Consider the following 14,871-nt stretch of genomic DNA (forward strand, 5'->3'; position numbering starts at 1 on the left):
GATTGGCTAAGATGACAGGAACAAATAATGACAAATGTTGGAGGGGATGTGGGGAAATTGGGACACTAATACATTGCTGGTGGAGTTGTGAAAGAATCCAGCCATTCTGGAGAGCAATCTGGAATTATGCCCAAAAAGTTATCAAACTGTGCATACCCTTTGACCCAGCAGCGCTACTACTGGGATTATATCCCAAAGAAATACTAAAGAGCGGAAAGAGACATATATGTGCCAAAATGTTTGTGGCAGCTCTTTTTGTTGTAGCTAGAAACTGGAAGATGAATGGATGTCCATCAGTTGGAGAATGGTTGGGTAAATTGTGGTATATGAAGGTTATGGAATATTATTGCTCGGTAAGAAATGACCAGCAGGAGGAATATAGAGAGGCCTGGAGAGACTTAAATCAACTGATGCTGAGTGAAATGAGCAGAACCAGAAGATCACTGTACACTTCAACAACAATACTGTATGAGGATGTATTCTGATGGAAGTGGAAATCTTCAACATAAAGAAGATCCAACTCACTTCCAGTTGATCAATGATGGACAGAGGTAGCTACACCCAGAGAAGAAACACTGGGAGGGGAATGAAAATTGTTAGCACTAATATCTGTCTGCCCAGGTTGCATGTACCTTCGGATTCTAATGTTTATTGTGCAACAAGAAAATGATATGCGCACAAAAAAAAAAAAAAAAAGGTGTGAACTAAGTACATAATCATTAGCACCTTTTAAGAATTCTAACATCTCCCACTTCCTTTTGATTTAGAACATAGGTGGTCATGAACTCCATGACTTCTCAAGGAGGTGAGAACCCCCCCCAAAAGAAGGTAATCACACTTTCCCTGACTGCTCAAAAAAGAAATGAAAACACCATAAAAAGGAGGTGATCACACCCTCCCTGACTTCTCAGGGAGATGAGAACACCAAAGGAAACGGGAAATCGAATCAGATTAGCGGGTTTCTGAAGGGGCTCACTTTTAAAACAGGTATACATAAATCCATCAATATGGGAGGTAGTACACATAATTACATAAATTACATAAGCATATAGCAATATATCACAGGCTAGAAGTGATCTAACAAATAACATGAATCAACATGAGGAATTATACATGTCCACAAGTCCTAGAAATAGTCCAAAAGAAATATATTATCCATTAGTTCATGTGCCAGGAATCCAATAATTCCTGCAAGTTTTGAAGTCCTGCAATAATCTCATTTTGCGTTAGGGAATCCAATAATTCCTGATGATTTTCAAGTCCTGCAACATTCTTTATCAACAATTTTTCATCTCAAGGAATCCAATGATTCCTGCTGGTTTTCAAGTCCTGCAACAGTGTTCTTTCAGTGTCAGATGTTTCTTAGATCTTCTCCTTTGTTTCCAGATTTTTCTCTTTTTCTGTCTCTCTCCAGGTGCTTGTTGCCACCCATCTGTTTCCTTCTCCATCTGTTTCCTTTTCCATCTGTTTCCTTTTCTGATTGCTTTTTAGCTGGTTGATCATGTAATCCCTTTCTGCCATGTGATTGCTTTTTGGCTGATTGATCACATCAGAATCCTGACCTTCTAAACCCTCACTGGGAGTAAAATCAGCTGCCATGATTCCCCACCTGTCTTTTGATTGATATCTTGGGGCTGGGCCCTACCTCTCATTTCCCTGTGTCAATTTACATTCTGAGGCCCAGTAGAAACCCTTGTGACATTTTGGACATAGGGTTTTAGGTCTTCTCTCAGCCTGTCTTCTCACTCTATCACCATATCTACACTGAGCTCTTAGATGTCCAATCTTTACACACTGAAAACATCAACAAGTTTCTCTAGAAGTCCCTTGCCAAGAGGGACCCTGTCTTCCCATATTCATCATAGTCTGGGTATAATAGGCACTTGTGCCCACTGTGGCACAGCATCTTATAATCTCCTCTAAAGGAGCATCTTAAAAAGCAAGGCCCAAAGCTTCCTTTTACACCCGGAGAAGCACGGAGGAGATTTAGCCACAGTCCTGCACAGAGCAGGCCTGGAACCGCCACTGCACGAGCGCTCCCTCACTGCAGAGCCAGTCCTGGGACAGCCAGTGCAAACGTGGGACACTAGGGCCCCTCTACCAGAGCCTGGGACCCACCCCAGAGGTGCAGGACAAGGAGCCGCTTCCTAGCCCGTTCCAGAGTGCCTGGGGGGGGGGGAGGGTAGTCTCCATATAATTCTTCTGCAAACCTCATTGGCATTTTCCTTAGCCAAATGTCTGGTCATTATTTCTGTAGCTGCATTTTCTCCAGTGGTTCTTGTGAAAGCTGTTTGCAGACATCCCACAAAATCCGCAAAGAGTTCCTTGGCACCTTGCTCTATTTTTGTGAAAGCTTCCCCTCGATCTTTTTGTCTGGAGAGGGAACCCCAAGCTTTTGTTGCAGCTTTAGAAACTTGCTCATACACTGTTAGGGGATAATTAATCTATTCTGAATTCTCTCCATACTGACCTTCACCTGCTAGTTGGTCAAAAATGACTTGTACATTAATTCCTGTTTGCCTATTACTTTGGGCTTGAATCCTACATAATTCATGATACTCTGAAAGCCACAACAAGTTTTGTCCAGGTTCTAAACATGTCCTTATTATGGATTTCCAGTCACTCTGGGTTAGGATTTCATAAGACAAATTATCTAGTAACATCTTAACATAAGATGATGTAGCCCCATAAAGAGTGCAACCTTTTTTCAAATCCTTAATTTTTTCCAGATCAAAAGGAGTGTATCTTCTCCTTTTTTGACCTGATGAGTCAAGCTCTTCAATCACAGGGTATGCATTTATAAAATCAGATACATCCTGTCCTTCATTTTTTGTCTTGGCCAGTGCTTTTTGTAATCTTGTCATAGGCTACTTCATAAGTGAAGCTGACTGTATCACTGCTCCTTCCCCTCCTCCTTCTTTCTCCACCCTTGAAGGGTTAATTGAGGGAGGAGGAGATGGGAAATACTCCTGTTGTGAAGTGACACACTCAGAATTGTACTTAACTCCATTCTTGTCTAATTCTTTATTATTTTCCCCCAATTTATTTGGCACCTCTCCCTCCTGCTCTTTCTTCTTTTTCCTTATTCTATAACTTATATAATTTCCTAAAGCCAATTGTATTAAATTGTGTGTATTAAGTGTGTCTTTGGAAAATGAGTCATATTCATTTTTGTTGTAGTATTGAAAAAGTCACTCTCCTACTAATTTCCACTCCTCTAAATTCAATTCTTTTTCCATAGAGAACCAAGGAAATATGTACTGTACAGTTTCTAAAAATTCAGTGATCTGCTCCCAAATTATAATCAAACCTTGGCTTTTCATAACCCTGACAATGCTCTCTACACATTTTCCTTGAAGAGAAACAGAAGGCTGTTTTCTAAACATCTGTCCCATTTTAACTGAGATACTAGTTTAGCCCTTTAACAAAGTTTCCTTGTTATATTCACCCTAATTTTCTGGGTCGAGGAGACTTTTCCACTGAAATTCAGGATTGTGTCTGTCCTATGTTCTGGCGCCAAAATGTAATGTTCTCTTTTCTAAATTGTAATTTTCTCTGGGAGCAGATTTCTTGGGGAGCTTCTGGAGGGCAGCCTTCATTTCAGTTCAGTTCAATAATCCCATATGCATCCAGGGATTAAAGTCTAAATCCTTTATTTTCTCTTTCCAAGTCTTGAATCTTTTTCTGGGGCCTGGTTAGCTTTAATAGAGGCCTAGCTTTCTCCTTGGTTCCAAGAACTCTTGCTTCTAGTCCTTTGTCTTTGCCAGTTTCAGCCTCTTGTCTTCCCAATGTCTCCATCCAGCACAAAGGTGGAAGTTGGAATGAATTTGATTCTGCCTCCAAGAGAGTGGACTTGTGGGCTTCTGACTTGTGAATCTCCCAAAGTCAACTCTAATTGTGAATCTCCCAAAGTCCAAGAGTGGGCTTGTCTTCTGGTGGGCTTGTGAACTCCTCCTTATATATGCTCTAGGTATGAATGTGTGAACTAATGTGTGAATTCCTTTAAAGGTGTGAACTAAGTACATAAGCATTAGCACCTTGTTTCAAATTCTGGCCCATAACAAAAGATCATATGATCAGCATAATTGGCTGGATTTTTATGTTTAATAATAACAAATACAAGCATTTGGCATTTTGTGTCATTTAAAAATTTGTATTTTTGAAGTATAGCTTTTCAAAGTTTGTCATACTTAATTTCTTTAGTTTTCTTGATGAACATAAATAAGTCCTATTATGATTTTAAGTATTCAATAAAAGTTTAGCCTTTAAAAAATAATAAACAGTGTTCTCAGGTTGAAATTTTCTTTGCATGTATATATTTTAGCTATAGGTCTATGCTGTGAGAAATTATTATATCAGTAAATACTATTAGATAACTTCTTTTAAATTTGGATGTTGTTAGATTATGAATTTTAAAATGTAATAAAAATAGATATTTGAAAATTGTCAAATATTATTAGATTATGTTTTGTTTTAAAACCAATAGTAAGTCTATTATAATGGTGCATTTTCTTTTGAAAATGTTGGCTATCAATTTGGAACTATGCCCAAAAAGTTATCAAACTGTGCATACCCTTTGATCCCGCATTGCTGCTATTGGGCTTATATCCCAAAGAAATACTAAAGAGCGGAAAGGAACCTGTATGTGCCAAAATGTTTGTGGCAGCTCTTTTCGTAGTGGCTAGAAACTGGAAGATGAATGGATGCTCATCAATTGGAGAATGGTTGGATAAATTATGGTATATGAAGGTTATGGAATATTATTGCTCTGTAAGAAATGACTAGCAGGACGAATACAGAGAGGTTTGGAAAGACTTACATCAACTGATGCTGAGTGAAATGAATAGAACCAGAAGATCGCTGTACACTTCAATGCTGTATGAAGATGTATTCTGATGGAAGTGGATATCTTCAACATAAAGAAGATCCAACTCACTTCCAGCTGATCATTGATGGACAGAAACAACTACACCAGAGAAGGAACACTGGGAAGTGAATGTAAATTGTTAGCACTACTGTCTATCTACCCAGGTTACTTATACCTTCGGAATCTAATACTTAATGTGCAACAAGAAAATTGGATATACACACATATATTGTATCTAGGTTATACTGTAACACATGTAAAATGTATGGGATTGCCTGTCATCTAGGGGAGGAAGTAGAGGGAGGGAGGGGATAATTTGGAAAAATGATTACAAGGGATAATGTTATAAAAAAAATTACTCATGCATATATACTGTGACTTTATAATAAAGTGACTTTGTTTTAAAAAAAATGTTGGCTATCACTTGTAAAAAATTATAAAAAGTAGAAGGTGGTTTAAAGATATAACTTCAGTATGTCAATATGAGTCAACTATCAGATATTTGCTGATGTCTAAAATCCAAGAATGTGGTTAGTTTTAATTTATAAGTAAGGGATAAGTGAAATATAACTGTTAGAGAAACATGAGAAATTAATATTGCATTCAAGCCCAACATTGTGATTAGTGAAATTTTGCTATTTGGGTCAAAAACTCTTGGGATTATAATTTACTAATGTTTTTGAGCTTTGATTACAGGGATCATTGCTTGAATGTTCATAAAACAAATATGCTTATTTTAAAGTTTTCTTGACTTCTTGGTGATATGTAAATCTCCCTTCTCAAACTTGAGTCTTCTAAGTAGTTTGATCTATTATCTGTAATTCTGATGACAAATTTATGAAAAAACCTTACATGAAGCAATGCTATAGTCTGAGAATTATGACAATTGAGTGTCCCTGAAAAAGAGTTGAGAGGACAACTTGGGTATTGCCTAAAGTAGGATTCTTCTGACTTAATTTCCCCATTGTATCATTTCCTTTCTGAACAGGAAATTTCCTTACCTTATTAATCCTAAGGCTGACTTTTGATATGTTGCAACTATAGGATTGATTGTCAGGTATGAATCAGAGCTAAAAGAGGTTTTCCACTGTTTTGGTATGTGTCAGATTTTAACTAGGTTTCTCTGCTTCTTTTTATAGTAAGTTTCTATAATAAGGACATCTAAGCAGAAAAGTTTTGTAAGTACAATACTAAATCTATTCTTCAATAGATTGATACTGGAATATCTGAGTTACTGCTATAGATTGCAATAATGAAATATTTTACAAATTTAACCTGTGTTTGTGGTCAAATGAGGATATAAGGATGACTTACTCTAAGAGGAAGAATTAGACAAAGACAAAGATGCTATGTAAAAATTTTCTAATTAAATGGAGTAGTAAATTCTATATTTTTTCCTTAAGAACTATAGTTTTATGATTAGCTTTCAAATATATTTATTGCAGATATTCAGACCTTGAGTATGTTTTAGTAATAAGTTCTTAAACTGGAATAAGAATTTTACATATAAAATTGTATTGATAATTCTAAAGAATGTGAAATTATTTTGTCATTTTAAAGCATTTGATCATTTTAAAAGACAGAAGAATTCAGTTTACAAATTAGACATACAAATTTTTAAATATTCTTATATCAGGTATGGAGTTTAGGTGAAGATGGGAACAGCAAATAGTATTTTAAAAAAAATTTCTGAATTAGCATTAGACAACCAAATTTAAAAGCTTATACTAAAGTGCATTAAGTCTTGTTACTGGCAGGAGAGGAGAAGCCAAAAAGTTGTCAGAGATGGATAAGGAGCATCGTGGACAGTAGTGTCATGGAAAATAAGGATCAAGGAGGGGGTGTCAGAAAACTCAGAGGATAAGGAGTAAGGAAAGGCCACTCATTAGATATGGCAATTACTAGGTGATGAGTGACTTACTAGGATAACTTTAAGTAGAAGGGCCAGGAAGAAGGCTACATTGCAAAGGGATTAGATGGAAGGTGAGGAAGTATAGATTATCCTTTCTAGAGGTGAAGGGGAAAGATAGATGGGATAACATCATGGGGGGATAGCTACTGGTATTGTTCAGTCATTTTCAGTGATGTCTGACTCTTTGTGACTCCATTTGTGGTTTTCTTGGAAGAGATTCAGTTCATGAAATCAACAAAAAAGATCTTTGATACCAAAACTTTCTTTTTTGTCTTTTTATTCCTAGCACTGAGTACCTGTACTTACCATGTACATAGTAAGTTCTTAATAAATGCTAATTGAATAAAATTGAATGAAAAGAAGCAAAGTTCTGGAGGATAGGAGAGGAAACAGGGTCAAGAATAGAGATGGAAAAGTTATCTTTAGGAACTAGAAAGTATAAATGGGCATGATAACACACAAATATAATCTTTATTAAGGGAAAGACTTTATTAAGGGAAAGTCTGGTGGATAGCTTGAGTTCCATAACTATGAGCTGTGGTTGATTCAGTGTTTGGCAATACGTCTAATATCAATATTGTGAACCTCTTGAGAGGAGGGAGAGAACCACTAGGCTGCCTAAGGAAGGGCAGATTGGCCCAGGTCAGAAGCTTCTATGGATCATCTATGTGGTGCTATATGCCTAACCTGATTAAGATATCAAGATCTAGTCTCAAAAAGGAAAAGAAAAGTCTATTCCATATTCCAGAGAAAATGGATGAACATACTGGTTTCAGGACCAATCCTGTAGAAATGTACAGAACTATATGTGACTTCAGAAATGCCTGAGTCCAAATCCAGCTAAAGACTCTCTCTATGGGATCCAAGATAAGATAATAAATCTCTCTCAACCTTGGATGAGGGGTAACAATGGCACCTACCTCCAAGATTGTTATGAGGATCAAATAAGAAAACATATTAGCATTTGTAAACCATTATATAAATGCTACTTATTATTATACCCTCCTATTTTCATTGCTATCTGTTCAGATCAATGACCTCCAAAAGATAATCCTAATCTTTCTTTTTGTTGTTGTTGCAATGGGACTAGAATGCCAAGAATACTTGAGTTTTGACCTGAAGTTTTAAAGTCAGGAGCTATAAGTCCTTTATCTCTGAATCCCCTTCAGAACCTAGTACAGATCTCTGAAAATAGAAGTGCTTATTAGATGATTTGCTAGACATGATTAAATTGATTCAATCCACTGAATGATTTCTGGGTCTCATCCAGGAAGAATGATGAATAAATGAATATCCTAATTTTGAATTCATTTTATATGCTGAATAAGAAGTCAATAGTTGATTACTTGGACTTAACATAATTCTTTGGTTGAAGTAAAAGTAAAAATTCAATTCCAAATAAGAGCTTGTGCTTCAGAGCTTTTTTGACTTTTTTTTACAAGCTGTTTCCTCCTCAGCAAAATAGGAGCTCTTTGAAGACAAGGACTTTTTTTGTCCTTTTATTCCTAGAATTTAGTACTTGTGCCATGTACACAGTAAGTTTTTAATAAATGCTTGTTGAGTCAAATTGAATGGAATGGAGCAAAGTTTGGGGGGAAAAGGAGAGGAAATAGGGTTAATGATCTAAAATAATTCTAAAAGATTCATGATGGAAAATGCTATCCACATGCAAAACACAAACAAACAAACAAACAAACAAACAAAAAAACCCAAAAAAACAAAAGAGAACTGAGGGATTCTAAATGTAGACTGAAGCATACTATTTTTACTTTTTCATATTTTTTTACTTTTCATTTGTTACTTATTTCACAATATGACTAATGATGAAAATGTTTTGTGTGACCACACATATTATAACCTATATAAAATTGCTCACTGTCTTGGGGAGAGGTAAGTAGTGGAGGGAGAAAAATTGGAAGTAAAGATTTTTTTTGAAAAATTAATGTTTAAAATTGTCTTTTTATGTAATTGGAAAAAAAACACTATTTTAAAAAATTGTGTACATGCTTCTTTTTTGTGGTTTGCTAATCTCATCTTAGATCAGAAAGCCAGTCTCTTAAAGGAAGTATTCCTTTTTTAGGGGTTCTTTTTGAATAAGTTTTTATTTTTCAAAATACATGCAAAGATATTATAATTCACCCTTGCAAAATCTTGTCAAATTTTTCTCCTTCTCTTCCACCACCCCTCCTCAGATAGCAAGTAATCCAGTGTATGTTTAAAATGTGCAATTCTTCTATACATTTTTCCATATTCATCATTCTACACAAGAAAAATCAGATCAAAAAGAGAAAAAAAAAGAGAAATTAAAAAACAAGCAAACAACAACAACAACAGATGAAAATACTATGATATAATCCACACTCAGTCCCCATAGTTTTCTTTAACAGAAGCATTCTTTACCAGTTCTCACTGGTTCCCCTTCTCTAATTTTTTCACCCTAGTCCCTCCCTTTCTTCCTTCCTACCCCCATCAAGACAATATATAGCCTTATCAATGTCAAAATGCAATATTTTAACATTTTATTTAAATAAAAGCACAAGAAGAAATGCTATGTTTTTGTGTATATAGAACTTTTTCTTCTTTCTATGATTGCTGTCTTTTGTGTGTAATCTTAGTAATAATATCAAAGGGTACATATTGTTAAGTAACTTTTTGTGTATAATTACAAAGTGCTTTCCAGAATGGTTATGTCCATTCAACAACTCCACCAACAGTGCATTTTGACGCATTTGTTTTCCCACAGGCTCTCCCATATTTGTCATTTTTCTTTTTTATTATCTGTGTTAATCAGATGGATATGGCACCTCAGAATTGTTTTAATTTGCCTTTCTCTGATTAGTGTTAATTTAGAACATTTTTTTCATGTGGTTCTAGATAGCTTTGATTTATTCCCATATGAACTTATGTTCTTATCTTTTGTTGACTTTTTGTCGATTGGGCAATGGCTCTTATTCTATGTGATCCATTTACTATTTCTACTTCAGTTTCCTTAACCAGAAAAAAAAAAAAGAGTTGGTTCAGATGATTCAGCTCTAGACTTTGATGATTTATGATTATTAAACAAAAGGTTTGTTGAAGGAAAATGAGCCTCCCCACCTCTTTCAGAGACATTCCTCAGCTCATCCAGTCCTAGCTGTGGTCCCCCTCACCAGATATAAAAATAGGTGTGTGTGTGTGTGTGTGTGTGTATGTACACAGTCACAAATCTTTAGGGTTTGGCCTATTATAACTATTAAAATTTATTCTTAGAAAATTTGGATCTTTGAAGAGGGCAAAATGAAAGTTCAAGAAAGGGTAGACTTATATAAAGTCCTATCAAATGATGGTGCAAGAACTGAGAATTCAGCTTCTGACATTCGTGTGTTCCATTCTTAACAGGTATTTTTTTCTGCCCCCCCCCCCAAAATATGTTTTTCCCCCTTTGAATAATTCAAACTATTTATTATGTTACTCAATTAAGTTTTCTGAGCACGTTTCCTCCATCCATGAAACAGGAATTAAAATATTTTATTTTTTTCTCAACAGTATTTTATTTTTCCAAATACATGTAAAAATAGTTTTCAACATTCATTTTTGGAAGACTTTTATGTTCCAATTTTTTTTCCTCCTTCCTTTGCCTCCTTTTTTCCCCAAGACAGCAAGCAATCTGATATAAGCTAAACACATGTAATCCTTTTAAGCATATTTCCATATTTGTCATGTTGTGCAAGAAAGATTGGACCAAAGGGGAAAAAAACCCATGAGAAAGAAAAAGCAAATAAGCAAATTACAAAAAGGATGAAAATACTATGCTTTCATCCACATTCAGTCTCCATAGTTCTCTCTCTGGTTTCAGATGACATTTTCCATCCCAAGTCTATTGGAATTGTCTTGAATCACAGCATTGCTGAGAAGAACCAAGTCCATCACAGTTGATCACGTATTCTTGCTAGTACTGCACACGATGTTCTCCTCACTTTACTTAGCATCAGTTTATCAGTCTTTTCGAGGCTTTTCTGAAATCAGCCTGTTCATTATTTCACAATAATATTCCATTCATTCATATACATAACATATTTAGCCATTTCCCAACTGATGGGCATTCATTCAATTCCCATTCCCTCGCCACTACCAAAAAAGAGGCTACAAACAGTTTTGTATATGTGGGTCAATTTCCCTGTTTTGTGATCTCCTTGGATTACAGACTCAGAAGTGACACTATTGGATTAAAGAGTATGCATAGTTTTATAACTCTTTGGGCATAGTTCCTAATTGCTCTCCAGAATTGTTGGATCATTTCATGAATTATAATTTTTCAAAACCTACTTTCCAAGTTTACCTCATGTATGTTTTGCAAATTTTCAAGCACTTTAAGATGTGTTACTTTTTGGACCTCCATCAACTGGGAAATGGCTGAATAAGTTATAGCAATATAGGGCATATATTATTGTTCTATAAGAAATTATGAGACTTACATGAACTTAGATGAGTGAAGTGAGCAAAAACAGAACACTGTTCACAGTAACAGCAAGGTTATGTGATGATCAATTGTGATAGACAAAGCTCTTTTCATCAATACAGTGATCCAAGATAATTCCAATAGACATGGCATGGGAAATGTCATCTGCGTCCAGAGAGAGAACAATGGACACTGAATATGGATTGAAGCATAGTACTTTCATCTTTTTGTTTGCTTACTTTTTCTTTCCCTTGGTTTTTCCTCCTTTTGGTCTGATTTTTCTTGCACAACATGACAAATAAGGAAATTTGCATTTGTATAATGTAAAACTCTTTTTTGTTACTAATAGAAAATAATAAATTATCATTTCCTCAGCTTGAGGAAACTCCTTCCATCTCTAATATTTAGTACATCCTAGCAAGTTGTCCGAAACACAAAGATGTCAGCAGGAAAAACAGAACCCTTACTCCAAGCCCAGAAGGCTATCCACAGTCTTAGGCAGCTTCTCTTAATAATAGCACTATATAATATGATAGTACTACTATTGTGTTATAGTAATTAATAAGAAGATAAGAATCACTGCTCACACAAGAAGAACTGCACTAATCAGGGAAGAGACTCTATAAATTGACATTTATAAATCACTTTATAGTTGATTTAATACTTTGGCAGACATCTCATTTTGCCAGGTGGGAAGTGAAGTTCCCAGAGTTAAAGGATTTCCCAATGACATTTGTCCCAGCTCTGCAGGACTGCGAGTTCTAAGGAGCTGGGACTATCTTTTGCTTTTCTTTGTATCCTTAGCTGTTAGAACGGTGCCTGGCACATAGTAGGTGCTAAATAAGCACTGATTAATTGACAGCTATAAAAATGCCGAAAGAGAGAAGCGGCCCCAAATCATTTCTCCTCCCCCCTCCTTCCTCAGTCCAACGCCGGTTCTGCTACATTGCGCTGCCAAAGAATTTAAGAAGCAAAGGTTCATTAATTACCCAGCAAGAAAGCTTTCCTGGAGAAGCCAGAGGGTTCCCCTTCTGCTATCTGGCTTCAAATCTGGAATGCGCAAAATTTCTTTGCAAATGACCTCCGGTGACTTATCCAAAAAGAAGGTTGAACACCGCAGAACTGCAAGATTTCAAATAAAACTACAAATTCCATGGAGCCTCGGTTTGATTGCAGGAGATTTTTGTCTCCTGGACTCTCCTGAGTCAATTTCTTCTCTCGCGTCGATGAAAAAAGACCCAGGGCGACCCCCAGCTTCCAGGTTCCTCCCGAAACTGATTTAGCCCCTCCCACGAGCCAAAGAGCTGATTATAAAAAGCTAAGTTTTCATGATCACCTCTCACTGAGGCAGAGCTCAGTCCTGCAAGCAGCCGAAAATCTAGGAAAGAGGACGACACCTCCGCGGGCAGCTCATGGAGGGTAAGAGCGAGAAGGATTTGACCCGAATCCTACCAGCCCTCGCCACAATCTCTAAGACCCGTCAGCCTCCCTCTTCTCCTTTCCTCTCCCCTAATGCCCTAACCACCCGCTTCCCTAGATGGGGAGGCCAAGGGAACTTTGAGAAAGTGCTGAGACACAGAGACAGAGAAACAAAACAGAGAGAGACGGACACCAAGACATACAGACCCAGACAGACAGAGACGCAGATCGAGGGAGGGAGGGAGAATGACAGAGACAGATGTGTCGTCCTTGCGGGTCTTTCTTCCTCGGCTCTAGCTCTTTATCTGGCGCAGCTCTTTATCAGCATTTGGTTTTCGGATTGGTTTGTGCAGAGGATGGAAGGAATCAGTCTATCTCTAAGCGAGTCTGCTGGCTTCCTGTGTCTGGACCAGATGCTGGGCTGCTTGTCCCGGGGCTTTGTTTGATTCTACTATCTTTTGCGCCGGCGTTCTTTCCCCTGGTGATGGAAAGAGCACCCGCGCCCTCCTTGCGGGGAGTTTCTTTTGAGAAGTGTTGGTGGCGAGCAGTTCTGTTCTCTGGACCTGGGGTTGGGTGCCTTGCCAGAGACTGGAAGCTTGGGGGCGGGGGGAGGGAACAGGAAGAGTCACTGCCTTGTAAAAAGCAGAAAAGGCATGTGGAACTGACCGTCAGAAATCCGAATTTAGTATGGTGAAGAAAGGGCTACCGAGTGAATCTTCTGTTCTCCGTTTTAAGTCGGAGTCGTTAGTAGGGAGTTCTCACACCCCAGAGTTCTTCCTTAGTCTGAACTGTGGGCAGGATACCTTAGGCACTAACCTTAGACATTTTCTTTCTTTCCTTTTCTTTTTCTTTTTCTTTCTTTCTCTCTCTCTCTCCCTTCCTTCCTTCCTTCCTTCCTTCCTTCTCTTCCTTCCTTCTCTTCCTTCTCTTCCTTCCTTCCTTCCTTCCTTCCTTCCTTCCTTCCTTCCTTCCTTCCTTCCTTCCTTCTCTTCCTTCCTTCCTTCCTTCCTTCCTTCCTTCCTTCTCTTCCTTCCTTCCTTCCTTCCTTCCTTCCTTCCTTCTCTTCCTTCCTTCCTTCTCTTCCTTCCTTCTCTTCCTTCCTTCCTTCCTTCCTTCCTTCCTTCTCTTCCTTCCTTCCTTCTCTTCCTTCCTTCCTTCTCTTCCTTCCTTCCTTCCTTCCTTCCTTCCTTCATTCCTTCCTTCCTTCCTTCCTTCCTTCCTTCCTTCCTTGCTTCCTTCCTTCCTTCCTTCCTTCTCTTCCTTCCTTCCTTCCTTCCTTCCTTCCTTCCTTCCTTCCTTCCTTCCTTCCTTCCTTCCTTCCTTGCTTCCTCCTGCTCCTTTTCTTCAGGTCTTTTGTGATCACCTATATAATGTCTAACATGGTGCTGATCAGGATATGATGAAGAGAAAAGTCAAACTGCCTATTTTCAACAAGCTTGTTTTAAACTTCTAATGGCAGGGAAAGGTGCATTCTAAGGCATATATCCCTTTGGTGTGGAAGATAATAGATTGTATCTTAAGATCTGATATTATCTAAAGATAAGTAGTTCACAAATGTAAATCCTATAAGGAGAGAAAAGGAAGAACAAAGGAATTTTGAAACAGATTTCTTTACTTCTGGAATAGTAGATGGAATATTGGCCTTAGCCTCAGGAAGCTGGTTCAGACATTTACTAAAGCTGTGACCTTGGCCAAATCATCTAACTTCTGTGAGGTTTAATTTCTATATCAGTGAAATGGCCATCTCAAGATTTTGTTAGGATCTACTGAAGGCAAAGCTTTTTGCAAATCTGAAAATGTTACTTAATTGTCTGCTGTTATTTACTTTTAAGTTGATTGTTAGTGCTACATTCTAGGGGTTCTAGCCATTTTTACTGTGCTGGAAGATGGAAGAAAGGCCAGGGAAAAATCAATAGTAAATCCTTAAGGTTTTCAAGAAGCTGATTCTGGCTAGGGCATACATGAAGGAATGGAGTGGAAGGAACACTAGCCTTGGATTCAGAAAACCTGAGCTCATGTACTAGCAGGTCCCCTTGCCACCCACTGTATGACTTTAGGCAAGTCACTTAACCATCCTGGCTCCAAATTTCCTTGTCAGGAAGACTCCATTTCTAATTCTGTAGCTCAATTTTTTCTATGTGTTTCAGACAAGTCGCTAGGATATGTGGTCTTAGAGAGGAGTTCCTCAGAGTGGACATTATAAAGTTATTTACATGTATCATGATTCTTGTCAAC

The 14,871-nt window shown here is 37.5% G+C and overlaps 1 protein-coding gene across 1 annotated transcript in view; it reads left to right on the forward strand.

Annotated features, from left to right (window-relative positions):
• Positions 1 to 12,496: 12,496 nt before the first annotated feature.
• ENTPD1 (ectonucleoside triphosphate diphosphohydrolase 1) overlaps positions 12,497 to 14,871 on the forward strand; it is a 104,420-nt gene continuing 102,045 nt past the window's right edge. The window contains exon 1 of the mRNA XM_074295940.1: positions 12,497 to 12,636. Coding sequence (XP_074152041.1) covers positions 12,630 to 12,636 — 7 coding nt within the window. The 5' untranslated portion in view covers positions 12,497 to 12,629. The remainder of the gene's footprint in view (positions 12,637 to 14,871) is intronic.

The sequence above is a fragment of the Sminthopsis crassicaudata genome, chromosome 2, assembly GCF_048593235.1.
Source record: "Sminthopsis crassicaudata isolate SCR6 chromosome 2, ASM4859323v1, whole genome shotgun sequence".
In the NCBI taxonomy this organism is placed as follows: Eukaryota; Metazoa; Chordata; class Mammalia; order Dasyuromorphia; family Dasyuridae; genus Sminthopsis; species Sminthopsis crassicaudata.